Below are 14068 nucleotides of genomic sequence, written 5' to 3'. Positions count from 1 at the left end.
TATCTCAGGGCAAAAATCACAGATCTATTTTAAGTAAAAATGTAATTGTCACTTTTCTGACATACACACGTGGACAAAATTGTTGGTACCCCTCAGTTAAAGAAGGAAAAACCCACAATTCTCACTGAAATCACTTGAAACTCACAAAAGTAACAATAAATAAAAATTTATTGAAAATTAAATAATCAAAAACAGCCATTACTTTTGAATTGTTGATTAACATAATTATTTAAAAAAACAAACTAATGAAACAGGCCTGGACAAAAATGATGGTACCTCTATGAAAGATTGAAAACTATTTGACCAGAGTGACATGATTAACTCAGGTGTGTCATTTAATTGACATCACAGGTGTTTCCAAACTCATAATCAGTCAGTCTGCCTATTTAAAGGGAGACAAGTAGTCACCCTGCTGTTTGGTGAAAAGGTGTGTACCACACTGAACATGGACAACAGAAAGCGAAGGAGAGAATTGTCCCAGGACATCCGAAAAAAATTATAGACAAACATCTTAAAGGTAAAGGCTATAAGACCATCTCTAAACAGCTTGAAGTTCCTGTGACAACAGTGGCTCTTATTATTCAGAAGTTCAAGACCCACGGGACAGTAGCCAACCTCCCTGGACGTGGCCGCAAGAGGAAAATTGATGACAAATTGAAGAGACGGATCGTTGGAATTGTATCCAAAGAGCCCAGAGCAACCTCCAAAGAAATTAAAGGTGAACTCCAAGGCCAAGGTACATCAGTGTCAGATCGCACCATTCGTCGTTGTTTGAGCCAAAGTGGACTTCATGGGAGATGACCAAGGAGGACACCACTGCTGAAAAAAACTCATAAAAAAGCGAGACTGGAATTTGCAAAAATGCATGTTGACAAGCCACAAAGCTTCTGGGAGAATGTCCTTTGGACAGATGAGACCAAACTGGAGCTTTTTGGTAAGGCACATCAACTCTATGTTCATAGACTCAAAAACCAAGCATACGAAGAAAAGAACACTGTCCCTACAGTGAAACATGGAGGAGGCTCAGTAATGTTTTGGGGCTGCTTTGCTGCATCTGGCACAGGGTGTCTTGAAAGTGTGCAAGGTACGATGAAATCTGAAGACTATCAAGGCATTCTGGAGAGAAATGTGCTGCCTAGTGTCAGAAAGCTTGGTCTCAGTCGCAGGTCATGGGTCTTCCAACAGGACAACGATCCAAAACACACAGCCAAAAACACCCAAGAATGGCTGAGAGAAAAGCGTTGGACTATTCTAAAGTGGCCTTCTATGAGCCCAGATCTGAATCCCATTGAACATATGTGGAAGGAGCTGAAACATGCCATTTGGAGAAGACACCCATCAAACCTGAGACAACTGGAGCCGTTTGCTCATGAGGAGTGGGCCAAAATACCTGTTGACAGCTGCAGAACGCTCATTGACAAATACAGAAATCGTTTAATTGCAGTGATTGCCTCAAAAGGTTGTGCAACAAAATATTAAGTTATGGGTACCATCATTTTTGTCCAGCCCTATTTCATTAGTTTGTTTTTTTAAATAATTATGTTAATCAACAATTCAAAAGTAATGGCTGTTTTTGATTATTTAATTTTCAATAAATTTTTATTTATTGTTACTTTTGTGAGTTTCAAGTGATTTCAGTGAGAATTGTGGGTTTTTCCTTCTTTAACTGAGGGGTACCAACAATTTTGTCCACGTGTGTATGTTGCGATGTTGATTTGATTTATGATCTAATTTATTTTAAGCTTCAGTTCAATATTCAGCGCGCAAGACATGTGATAGCATCAAAACATGACTGTCACCACAGAAACAACACTTCAAACCCTGAGTCACATGTGCAACATCACACATAGACAAGGGAAGTTTATTTGTATAGCACAGTTCATACACAAGGCAATTCAAAGTGCTTTACAGTTCAGAAAAAAAGATTTAAAGATAGGCATACATTATAATCATAGAAATATAACATAGGAGTAGACATTCAGGTCATAAAAATGTATTAAAAGGCAAGAAAATAGATTGAACATCTCGTAGAAAGCTGCTATAAACAATATAGTTTTCAGGCCTGATTTAAAAGAGGCGACAGTTTGAGCAGACTTCAGGTGTCCAGGAAGTTTGTTCCACAGGTGAGGAGCGTAATAGATGAATGCTGCTTCACTGTTTCTGGTTCTGGGATCACGCAGTAAATCTGTCCCTGATAAACTGAAGGCTCTGGCTGCTTCATGTGGAGCCAATAAGTCCATTCGGTACTTTGCAGACCAAGAGTAACGTTTTCAACTCTATCCTTTGAATAATAGGAAGCCAGTGTAGTCAGAACCATAAACTGCCTTTCAGTTTTAAAACATGTCTACCCAGATGAGTGACAAGTTTGAGTAACATCAGGTGGTTTGGTAAGATGTGAACAGCTTTAATGCACCTTGGAATTTGTTCTCCACGATCTCTGTAACTCTACTGGAGGAATGAACACACACACAAAAAAGATATTCCTTCATTTGGTGTTTTGTTGATGGTCATAGAGGGATGTTCTAACATGTCAGCCCAAAATCTGCCATAGCTGTTTGATTGGGTGAATGTGAAGGTCATAGTAAACGCTTCACATTATTTTCACATTCATCAAATTATTCAATGACCCCCTCATTCCTTCTGGATAGGTGAAGAGAGCTATTTAATCATAGATCAATTAAAGAATAACTGTATTGATTTGACCCAAACAATGCTATTAAAATGGTCAAATGTTCCTGTTTCTGCGTTTGTCACTTGTATGTGATGTAAAAGCAGAATTTGCATGAACGTGCAGCATCTTACCGACTTAAATCTCAATTATTTTAAATGTTGAGTGAATATTTCAATCAGAATTTGTCAGTTTACCCTAAGATTAGCATAAAGATACATTCTAAAGAAGACACAAGAAGAAATCGTCAAATTGGCCACTCGTGGCGACGAGGTAGAGAAACGGATTGCAGCCAGATTTGGAGAGTGGTTCTCTGAGACCACATACCTTCGCTTATTAAGAAAGACTCTGCGTCAGCATAAATGTGAGTGAAAAGGAGACAGAAGTGCTGGCTGGGCTGAGCTACAAGCTGGGGACCGAGCATTTCCCAGCCATGTATGAATGCATTTGTGTGTGAGCGTGCGAGAGCGTTGGATGAAGAAAAGATACATGGGATAATTAAGAGTTTGTGAGTACTGTATTAAAGAAAAATGAACGAGTGTCCGCATTTGTACGATTTTAATAAAGCTGGATGTAGAAAGCGAGCTAGTGAGCGCTCTCCATCATCATTAAAGCTTCATGGGAATTGAATTTCGGGGAAAAATACAATAGTGCAATTTGCAGTGTTATTAGTTAGATCTGTGTTGTAAGTTTAGGTAATGAAAAAAGTGGGAAGTAATTCATCAAGAGCCTAGAAAAAATAATACCAGTGCACGACCAAGATTTAAAAAATAAGTGTGATATGTGGACACTGGGTTCATACTGTAATCATAGGATCAGAATAAGAGCAAGATTGTTTCCCCTCGTCATGACAGACATCAAAGTGGAATAATTGAACATTACATCACAATAGCGTTGGCTTCATTCAGGCTGTTCCAGGCCTCTCTGGCTCCCTCCCTCTGTCTGAGTGGTTTGCTCGCTGCTGCGTCGACACTGGGCAGCATTGTTAAGCTCAAGAATAGATACTCGATGAGACGGGTGAGGATGAGTGTAAAGAGGAAAGAAATAATGGCAGCAAAGGGACAGCAGAATGGGGGCTCTGTAGCGGGGACACAGCATCGTTTCTCTGTGTTGCATAATGATACTGGTTTGTCACGACACAAAGAGCACACACACACACACACACACACACACACACAGATCAGTAGACTTGCAGATGGGGAGTGGAGTGTGTAAATGAGGTTTTTATGGACTGAGAAGCCCAACAACAGCACATTATGTCTGTCAGCTCGCTTCAGCAGTCTGCGTCTCCCTCTTAACCACTTATCTTGCCAGTTGTTAGTCAGCCTACTCAATATTGTGCGTTTCCTTTTTCTTTAAAGAGAGAAGGCTGTCCACTAATCTTTAGTGGTTTCCCTTCAGTATTGTTTTATTTAATGAGGCAGTCAAAATGCAAGGCATGCCACAGAGGCATGTTGTAATTGTATCTGCAGCGTGATCCGGTTGTAGTGATAATGAGAGGGGATGGTGTTGATGAGAGTGAGCCAGATGTGTATTTAAATGTGCAATTAAAACGGTATTCCAGTGGTAGTACGTCTGGTGATGATTGGTTTTCTGTCAAAGACCAGATTGTTCGCTTGTTTATCTGTCAGGCCGACATGTGAAAACTCTCCCCGAGTATCTCATCTTGAAAGGGGTCCCTCACTGTAAACGCTCTGTACCTCCCCCTGGTGGCGAAGTAGAGACATGGCCGGTGTGTTTAGGTGTGAAAGGAGGAGTGTGGTGTGCATGGCCTGTTTTCATCTGCTTAACCTGCCACCTAGGGTCATGGAAGGATTTAACATAACACCAACTGACCGCAAATGAGCATCTCTGCACATCTATTTATTTGGTATGTTTTCGTCACAGTGTTTTCCACCTTTCAATGAAGATAAAAATAAGAATAAAAGAGTAGAATTTAGTTTTAAACATTTGAAAAAGGTGAACGTTGAAGCCTCTCAACGGAAATTGTGCTCAGATTGTATTTGTCATGGGTGAAGATATTCACTCGGTGGGTGTCTAACACTATTTTTTGCACCAACTTAATCTTCATGCAAGCTTTTTGGCTCTCCCACCTCGTGTTTTCATAGATTTGGAGTATGGCATGAAGTCATAGCTGTTTCCCAGTGCAGAAATTCAGCTTTAATAAAATGAGAAAGCTCACACCTACTCGAATGAATGAACGCTAAATCTAAAAATGTACACATAAATCGACTTTCAGAGATCGTTTCTTCGACTTCCCAGCACCTCATTTCCCCTCAGTTTAGGTCCATATGTGCTTTGAAAATCTGCATTACAGTCACTGTTGCAATATCATGGCCACATCTTGTCATGTATTTGAGAATTAACACCTTCCCTCACAACCTATAATTACACTGGAGTGAAATGCTAAATGTTCAATGTGAAAAGTGTCTCACCATGCTGGGTCTAATTTCTGTCTGCCAGATCTGAAGCGAGAGGCCAGTATCTGCCACATGCTGAAACACCCCCACATCGTGGAGCTTCTGGAGACCTACAGCTCTGATGGCATGCTCTACATGGTCTTTGAATTGTAAGTCTGTAATGCACACTATCAAATCAGGACCTCATTTTTTAAATGATTTTGTATATTTCACGCATGGCCGTAACCACGGCAGGAAAAACCTTTATTTTTTCTTCCTTTTTTTTTTTTGTAAACCACCACCACAGCTGCTGATAAGTTCTACATGGAAAAATACTGTTTTCAAAGGCTACAAAGCAATTTATAGACGCTTTGTGGTTACCTGCTCACGCTACTGGAAAGTAGACTAACAGCTACAGACTAATTTTATCACGAGTTGGCAGATGGCTCGTGCTGGTGATTTCACACCCTGTCGCAAACACTACCTACCCCCTCATTTTGGTGCTTGCAAACTTATTAGAGCCCTTGACGGAAGCCAAATGTGTGTTGTAAGTGTGTATTTGAGGATTTATCTAGGCCAGGGGCTGTATATTGTCATGCAAGTATTCACAGTGTATTTGATTATATTTGGGACAGAGAATATTATTCTAACTCAATAGATTTAAGCCATTTTGAGATTTGTTTTGAGATTGATTGTAAGATTATGTTTTAATTTTAAAATATTGTCAAATACTGAAGGTGCACGCCTTTTGTGAATTCATCAAACTGAATTTGACAGATCTTATTCTTTTAATACTAGTGATAAAAAGCATAAGTTGTACTGCTATAAGGAGCGGCTCTCTACTCGCCCCCGGTCTTTATAAATAAAATTTTCCGAATCAAATTGCATGGTTAATTTGTTTCCTCTGCGTGGATTTTATGTTGTAAATCTGTATCCCATATCCTGTTGAAAGCCTCCCCGAGGACTGTAGAGGCTGAAAAGTGCTGTAATGAAAATACAGTGCCTCTGTGTTTATGCAAGTGACAGCAGGTCATAAAACTGCTCCCTGATGGATGTAGCTTTATGCTCTTCGTTATCTCAGCAAGTTGCCAGTTCATCTGTTCTTGTGTAAATTGCTATCTATAATTACTCGCCGCCTAATTTCGACTCGTGTCAACTCTGATCTGTTCTACTCTCTCCTAGCATGGATGGAGCAGACCTTTGTTTCGAAATTGTGAAGAGAGCCGATGCTGGGTTTGTCTACAGTGAAGCAGTGGCCAGGTAGGAGCCACAGCCCGAAACATTACTGGAGCTTGAAACGCACAACAGTTTGCTCTAAATGATCTCCTCTGCTTTCTGTCCACCCAGTCACTACATGAGGCAGATTTTGGAGGCCCTTCGGTACTGCCACGATAACAATGTGATTCATCGCGATGTAAAGGTGAGATCTGTCTCATGCGTCATGATCTAACCACACTGCAGCTAGCAGCAGAGGCCCCGGATGGTTTAAACCTTTACTAAAGATTCTCCTGGAACTGCCTTCCACTCTGGGCTGATGGTAATCTACACTATCTGTGGGCAGAGAAAGGTCGAAAGCCTGACGCGGTTTATCAGAAAACTCTTATCGACGTCCGCTCATCATAATACACCGTCATCATGATTCGGGTTTTGGAACAAACATTTTTTGCCTCAAAGTGTCCCACATTTGCAGAGCAGCGCCTCAGCAAGATTCACGTATCACACGTCAGCCGCCTGGATTTGTTAGTTCTTATTGCCAGATTAACAAGAACCAGTGATTGCAGCAGGATTAGCCAACCAACGCAGGTGACAGACACTAGCAGAGCAGATGGAGCCGTCCTGAAGCAGGTCTTTATCCACACAGGAGCCTAAGACTAATAGCTGTGCATAGTGGTGGGTTAAAAGTAGTCATGAAGTCTGTCGGAGTGATGGATGAGTGGTTTTAATTATTAAGAATGAATCAAATGCGATTATTTGACTTGATAGATGCACAGTGATTGACTTAATTTTGCAAGACTGAGGTCTTTTGAGCATCATGTGGTAAAGGAAACACTCTTTTTGTTATGTGTTTAGGTCAGTTTTTGTGGCTTTTTTCCCTCCACAAAAGCATGATTACATATCTAGATAGACTACCGTTCAAAAATTTGGGGTCACTCGGGCAATGTCATGTTCTCATACTTTTATTCATGCGCTAATTGAAGTGCACAAGGGTTTTCTTTTGTTTTTTGATTATGTTTTTGGCCTTTTTGCCTTGATTATATAGGACAGTGGAGAGAGAGAGAGACAGGAAATGTGTATAGAAAAGTGACATGACATGCAGTAAATGGCCATGGGTTGCATTTGAACCCATGACCACTGCGACGGAGGCTGTAGCTCCTGTTTTTGGGTCACCTGCTGCAAGGGTTTTTAATCATCAATTAGCCTTTCAACACCATTAGCTAACACAATGCAGCATTAGAACACAGGAGTGATGGTTGCTTTAAATATTTCTCTGAACCCTAATGTAGATATTCCATTAAAAATTTCCAGCCGTAATAGTCATTTACCACATTATTAGTATCTAGACTATAGTTCTGATAAATTTAATGTTGTCTTCACTGAAAAAAACTGCTTTTCTTTCAAAAATAAGGACATTTCTAAGTGACCCCAAACATTTAAACGGTAGTGTATATTTCAACACATGTTTAGACACACTCAATTCATCATGAGAATATCACACATTTACTTGTGAAACTTTAAAGCATTAAAGGTATTTTTAGACAAGCTGCTCTCACAGTAGTTGCTGAAGTACATCACTGAAGTGTCTTTCACACGTTTAAACAGCGATTGACCACAAGGTACAACGAGAATAACTCAGTGGTTAAAAAACATATGTATTAAATTTTTAATAAAAGACATTTGTATCTGTAGGAGTTGTTTTTTTCAGTTTGACAGACAATCAGTCAAACAATCCAGTTTAAATGTCAGATATTTAGTTTTCGAGTCTTCATGCTTACTTGGCAGCGAAACAAAGTTGCCGTCACTGTTGACCAGTAGGTGGAAGCGTTGTAACTCCTGTGCGACGGAGCGTGGAGGTGATGACACAGATGCTCGTTCTCGGGGTGAGCGACGGGGTGTTGAGGTTCGGCCCGGGTAAAGCCATCGGCATGGACGGTCGTCTAAACTCTGTCGTGGAGCTGTTAGATGTGGCTTCCTGTAAGAAGGGAATCCGGTTGCCAAATCGGTGTCCAAGTGCTTGGAGGGCGGTTTTGCGCACTGAGCCAGATAACAGCAAGTACATGATAGGATCCAAGCAGCTGTTGAAGGCGGAGAACAACAGCATCACCTCGTTGGTACGATCCACCAGGTGCAAGGAGTAACACGATGCTGTCTCACTGAGTTGGGCCAGGATGTAAATGGGCCGGAAGGCGTGGTAGGGGCCGAAGCAGATGGTGAAAAGAAAAAGCACAAAGAAGGACTTCTTGGCGGTCCGTTCATATCTCTTTGCGTTAGGAAGGTCCGGCCTGTTCCTTGAGACCCGCAGCAGCTGGGAGGCGATCTTGTAATAGGAGACGACCAACATGGTGAAGACGAGCCAGAACAGCAGCACCAGAACGGCGTTGAAGTAGGCTTTCCACCCCACTTTGACCCGGTGCTTGAACTGGAAGCATGTCTCACCCTGCTCTTTGTCCTCCGCCGTGGCGATCATTGGCACGACCCCCATCAGTGACACACCCCACAAAGTGCCGCATGCCACCCAGCTCCATGGCTTGCTGTGTCCCCACAGCCTCATCCTCATGCCTCTACGTGCTCGGCCATTCCCCTTCAGCCTCAAGTATCTGTCCAGGCTGATGAATCCCAGTAAAGCAATACTGATGTACATGTTCATGTAAAATAAGTTTCCCACCAGCTTGCAGGCTACAGATCCAAGCACCCACCGGTTTCCATTAGCGTGGAAGAACACCCTGAAGGGCAGACACGCCAGCAGGACCAGATCAGCCACCGCACAGTTGATGAGGAACACCCGCACTGAGTTGCGGCTTGAATGTACAAAGAGGAAAACCCACAGAGCGAAGAGGTTACCCACAAGCCCAAAGATGAAGAAGAGCGAGTAGAAGACTGCCATCGGCACACGGATGGCCATGTCATTAAATGAACATTCAGTGTGGTTTGTTGAGGAGGGAGAAGAAGAGGTGGCTGACAGGAGGGACGACATTGAGGCAGGGAGGGATGAAGTAGAGTCAGAAAAAGAGGAGTTAGACGATGCTGAGGCTGAAAGAGCTGGTGTGAAAGAGGAGGCAGCGTAAAATGTGGTCATGACGTGTAAGGACTGATGACTGCAGGGGTGTTAACCTGAGAAAGAAGCAAAAATCAAGAAATAAATACACATTGTCACTGAACAAATGAACAAGAACATGTAGATCATAAACAGCCAAAAATAAAGGTAAATGAAACTGCGCTCTGACTGTAAAGTGCAGCTGTGTTTTCTGATTTTGCGAGTAATGTACAGACAGGTGAGTAATCTGTAGGCTGTAGTTTTATGTTCACACACGTAATACTGAGTAATTTTTTCACTGCAAAATGGAAAGTATTGTAAGTTTCATGAAAAAGGTACAGCACCTTATAAAAGAGGAGCCCCAGAAGCAGAGTATTGACTGTTCTGTAAATTATACAAATTTTACGCAACTCAACTTTGATTTAGGTTTTTACGAGTGGGAACTGGGGTCATGGTTAATTGAAAGTTTCATGGCTGTTTTCCACATAAGTTCTGATTTCACAGCACTACACTGGAGGCTGGGGATGTGAGTGTGGACGCACAAGCATGTACGCTCACACACGGTCGCTTTCTGACTGCTACACACAGATGTTTGGATTAAGGCACTCACCGTCGATGCTCCTTCCATAGGAGATTCAACACAGCTGCAGTTTAAATGTGTAGGAATGAACAGAGAGGCATGAGAGCACAGCAGTCCAGAGTGTTCTCCTCCATCAAATGCCCTGTTTAAGAGAAATGATTTTTAGTTGCATGGATGGTAAAATCTAATGAAACTGCCATTTTTGTCCTGAGCTCATTTCTTTTGCTGTCTTCACCTTTCTCATAAAGTCTGGGGATGAGTCATAACTCCTGCAGACTTGTCTTTTTTCACATCGTTTTCACCGCGTCTGCTCCTCCCAGTCCTCTTCTCAGCTTTCTGTTCTCAGCTTGCCTTCAGTCCTTCTCTGTATTAGTCCTTGTCCTCGCTTTAATTTCCTTACAGAAAAGCTTTTTCTCAGCCTCTCCACTCTCTCTCCCTCTCACAGATATGACAGTTTAGTCTGCCGGTCCTCTCGTCTTTGCCTCTTGTTTCCTCTCTCTCTAATTTTGCACCACCTCAGTCGACATCCTCCACACCCCTCAACTCCTCCGTTACAAGAAGTAAAGAAATGTGAAGACAGGAAGCGAGCCCACCACCGCCACCACCACCGCCGCTGCTGCTCACTTTTACCACGTTCCTGAGCTCATTTCTTGCACTTATTCTCAGCGCTGCCCTGAACTGTCGCTTTGAAAATAGAATTCCTAGAATTAGCAAGAACACCAGAGTGTATGCACAGATCGGTGATGCTAATCTAATCCAGAGCACACACAGAGTATGCATGCTTTTCTTTAAATTAGTCCTAACACCTCTCATGTTGGTGATCCTCCAAGAAATCTTTACTTTATATTTGTGTGTTCAGCTGCATCTCTGAGGTTTTGCACTCAAGGGCTTGTGAGCCACTTTAGTGTGGGGTTTAGATTCTATATGACAATGGAAGAAGCTTGTGGTAACTTAATAGACGTCAAAAATACATTAATTTGGAGATCAAGACCCTGCTAGCTCGTCGAACGGAGTCTATAACGTCAGCTGTCTTGGCGAGTCATTTAACTATTTGTCCAACAAATTAGGTATTAAATAAACTGTTGTAATAATATTGTCTGAGCAATTTTACAAGCCTGCTGTTGAATGCGGTTGGCTAAATATCCTTTTGCTTTATGAACCACCTGTTGCAATTCAGCAGCCACAACCGTGGAAGACGGCAAATATTTTATTACCAGCCTCTGTTCTGCAATATTAATCCTATATAAGTAGATGAGAATATGTTACCAACACTCTTGTGACAATTAAATACATAATGGAAAGAGAAGGGATGACAGACATGCATTATTTTATAGCTCGGAGCCTATAATGGACTATATTCTACATTCTTTAGCCTGTTAGATTTGTTGTGCCAAAGTTCTTGCCCACTTTCTAATTAACCTGATCTATCAACTAAGCAGTTTTACGGCTCCAGCGCTAACGCATATCATTGCCATTTGCAGATCAAGAATAGTTCTCCTCTGTGCAGTAAATTGCAGCACGAGTTAATGTCAGATATTTGTTAATTTGACATTACTCCTCATTCTCGGAACTGGATTCAACTCAGCGCTCTGACCTTTGAAAACATCATGCATCTAAAAAAACAAAAAACGCTCATTATCCTGCAGGCGATGACTAAATCCTGGGGTGATGGCTGTTTCCTGTCTGTATTGGCATCATAATAAAAATGTGGTTACCATTGCGCGGGGTTGTCTTCTCATTGTGAAACTGAGGTTCACTTAGCAGCAATTGAGTATCTTGCACTTTTGCACAGATAAAACCAAGCTGTGCTTTGCACAAACTCTGCAGACTGCACAAAACTGTTTTCTTTCTTCATCAGTGGAGAAAAAAAAAGAAGACATTCTAGTTGTTAGGTTGTTCACAGGCTGCTCCAGTTTAACAAGTGAATAAGAATAAAGGTGCACTTGGATGGAAATCTGTTGGTTTAACTTGTTGAAATGTGTCTTTTATTCCTATGCAGCCTCATTGTGTGCTGTTGGCCTCAAAGGAGAACTCTGCTCCAGTGAAGCTGGGAGGTTTCGGAGTGGCGATACAGCTGGGAGAGTCTGGCTTAGTAGCTGGAGGTACAGTGACACGTATACTGAATGATTAACAATCAAAACAACAATGAATATTAACAGTATTGACAAGGAAAAATCAATACGTTAAGATTAGCACGCTTATTTAAACTCCCTCGTTATTCCAATTTATTTACTGGCTGTGATTCAGACGACGTGGAGTGAAATGACTGAGGCAACAACATGAGCAATATTTTAGATGCGAGTATGTTTGTGTGGGTTTCCTCCAGCAGCTCGAGGTCATTCCCACAGCCCAAAAGACGCTCCGATTAGATGAATCAGAAAGTGTAAACTGTCTGTAGTATTCAGGGTATACCCGGCCTCTCTCCCGTTGGATGGTGGGATACACTCGAAGCATTTGCAGGCCTGAAACGGACGGCATTTGTGAAGTCATAGAGAATTTGATATTGAAATAAAAAAAGCAAGTTGGTTTTAGCAGACCTGTCCAGGGTGTCCCCTGCCTTCGCCCGAGTCAGCTGGGATAGGCTCCAGCACCCCCCGCGACCCTAGTGAGGATAAAGCGGTGTATAGAGAATGGATGGATGGATGGTTTTAGCAGACAGCATTTAACTACATAACAACAGACTATTAATCAACAAATATTGTGTTTTTTTCTTGCAATTATCTATGAATTAACAGGAGTAGTAGAATATTTTTTTTTAGTTTGAGCTGTTGTTTAATTAAAACAAGCAATTGAAGATTTGTCAACAAAATCATCAAAATAAAAAAGCCAGATTAGCCTAAATATCTATTAAATTGCCACCCTTCACTTATGCAAAACCCTGTGTATTTTCATTCCCTTGTTACACCAGTTAGTTCTCCAGCATCTTCACTTAATCACTCCAAATTTGTCTCCCAGGTCGAGTCGGCACTCCTCACTTCATGGCCCCAGAGGTAGTCAAGAGGGAGCCGTACGGCAAACCGGTGGACGTGTGGGGATGTGGCGTCATCCTCTTCATCCTCCTGTCTGGCTGCCTTCCTTTCTATGGTACCAAGGAGCGCTTGTTTGAGGCCATCATTAAGGGGAAATACAAGGTAGTTGCAGACTAACAAAACGCTCTCGCTGTCTGTCAAATGCACCAGAGCTGTGCCCTTTAGCTGAAGCTGAGCACAATACTGAACTCCTCACCGTCACTGTGCTGCAACGACTGTCAAACATAACGATGAGCTGTATAGTAATATACTGCGATAGTAGTATTTGTGCTAGATCATTTCAGAACATGAGTGTGGTGTCAACTAGGGCTGGAACTATCGATTGTTTTAGTAATCGAGTGTTCTATCGATTATTGTGATTAATCGAGTAATCGGATTCCCCGCTTGACATGCACATTACAGCATCAAACGTGGAAGTATTGTACATATATAGTATAGAATAGTACAGAGGTACTATGAGTTTGAAGCAGAAAGTCTGAGTGAACAAATAAAATTGAAAACCACCTTCATACCTCTTAACTCTGACTGAGGTTTTAGTGTTTGTCAAGCCGGCTCACACAAAGAAAGCATGACTATGTCAAACTGTAATTGTAGTTCAGTCTTCTGACCTGCTAAACACCGTAAACAGTATAAAAGCTGTGCCGGTTAAAATAGAAGCGTCGCTATAAATTTAAAATCGGATGAAGTGGTAACCATGGACCGCCATCTAGTGACCTGGAGTCTAGCATGCAGTGGATTTAGTGAAGCCTCGATTCAGAGAATTTTAGTAATCGAATTTCTAAATGTAACTGAGTGGGAAAATATTAACATTTGACACTCGGGCTGAAACAATTTCCTTGAGTTATAACCTAAAGTTAACATGAGACTGAATGACACGAGTCAAATCTTAGCAGGTCTGTGAGATCAGTGTTGAATTTTTGTGTCCAAAAGTATTCTGTCCAGACCTTTATTCTTCTGTTGCCTTTGTCCCCTTTCGAAAAGGAAAAAAGAAAAAGACAAAGGTCTGTTAGATTATCTGTTTCAATCGAGTATGAATTTCCTGCTTTGTGCACTAATCTGTGGCAGATGCAGTCACAGCAGGCGACTTGATGGACGATACCGTGGTGTCGTCCATCAAGCTGCTCCTGAGCAGCTGCTGCT

The 14068-nt window shown here is 41.8% G+C and overlaps 2 protein-coding genes across 18 annotated transcripts in view; one reads left to right on the top strand and one right to left on the bottom strand.

Moving 5' to 3' along the window:
- LOC110964456 (peripheral plasma membrane protein CASK-like) overlaps positions 1 to 14068 on the top strand; it is a 46374-nt gene that overhangs the window by 12807 nt on the left and 19499 nt on the right. For 10 of the 17 annotated variants that reach the window (XM_022213192.2, XM_022213191.2, XM_022213186.2 and 7 more), the window contains exons 3-7: positions 5132 to 5237; positions 6250 to 6327; positions 6415 to 6487; positions 11899 to 12001; positions 12855 to 13033. In XM_022213192.2, coding sequence (XP_022068884.1) covers positions 5132 to 5237; positions 6250 to 6327; positions 6415 to 6487; positions 11899 to 12001; positions 12855 to 13033 — 539 coding nt within the window. The remainder of the gene's footprint in view (positions 1 to 5131; positions 5238 to 6249; positions 6328 to 6414; positions 6488 to 11898; positions 12002 to 12854; positions 13034 to 14068) is intronic. The other 7 variants (XM_022213193.2, XM_022213189.2, XM_022213187.2 and 4 more) reach the window with 1 other exon arrangement.
- Positions 1809 to 10810, bottom strand: LOC110964458 (probable G-protein coupled receptor 34). The gene is made up of 3 exons (XM_022213205.2): positions 10135 to 10810; positions 9930 to 10041; positions 1809 to 9396 (listed from the first exon to the last, which is right to left on the bottom strand). The coding sequence occupies exon 3, from the start codon at positions 9359 to 9361 to the stop codon at positions 8084 to 8086; it is 1278 nt and encodes a 425-aa protein (XP_022068897.1). The 5' UTR covers positions 9362 to 9396; positions 9930 to 10041; positions 10135 to 10810; the 3' UTR covers positions 1809 to 8083.

The sequence above is a fragment of the Acanthochromis polyacanthus genome, chromosome 22 (genome assembly GCF_021347895.1).
Source record: "Acanthochromis polyacanthus isolate Apoly-LR-REF ecotype Palm Island chromosome 22, KAUST_Apoly_ChrSc, whole genome shotgun sequence".
Taxonomy (NCBI): domain Eukaryota; kingdom Metazoa; phylum Chordata; class Actinopteri; family Pomacentridae; genus Acanthochromis; species Acanthochromis polyacanthus.
Note: the sequence above shows the minus strand (reverse complement) of the source record. Positions and strands in the feature narration are given on the sequence as shown.

Excerpts from the sequence above, each read along its gene's own strand:
- LOC110964458 (XM_022213205.2), bottom strand. The coding sequence starts at position 9,361 with ATGACCACATTTTACGCTGCCTCCTCTTTCACACCAGCTCTTTCAGCC.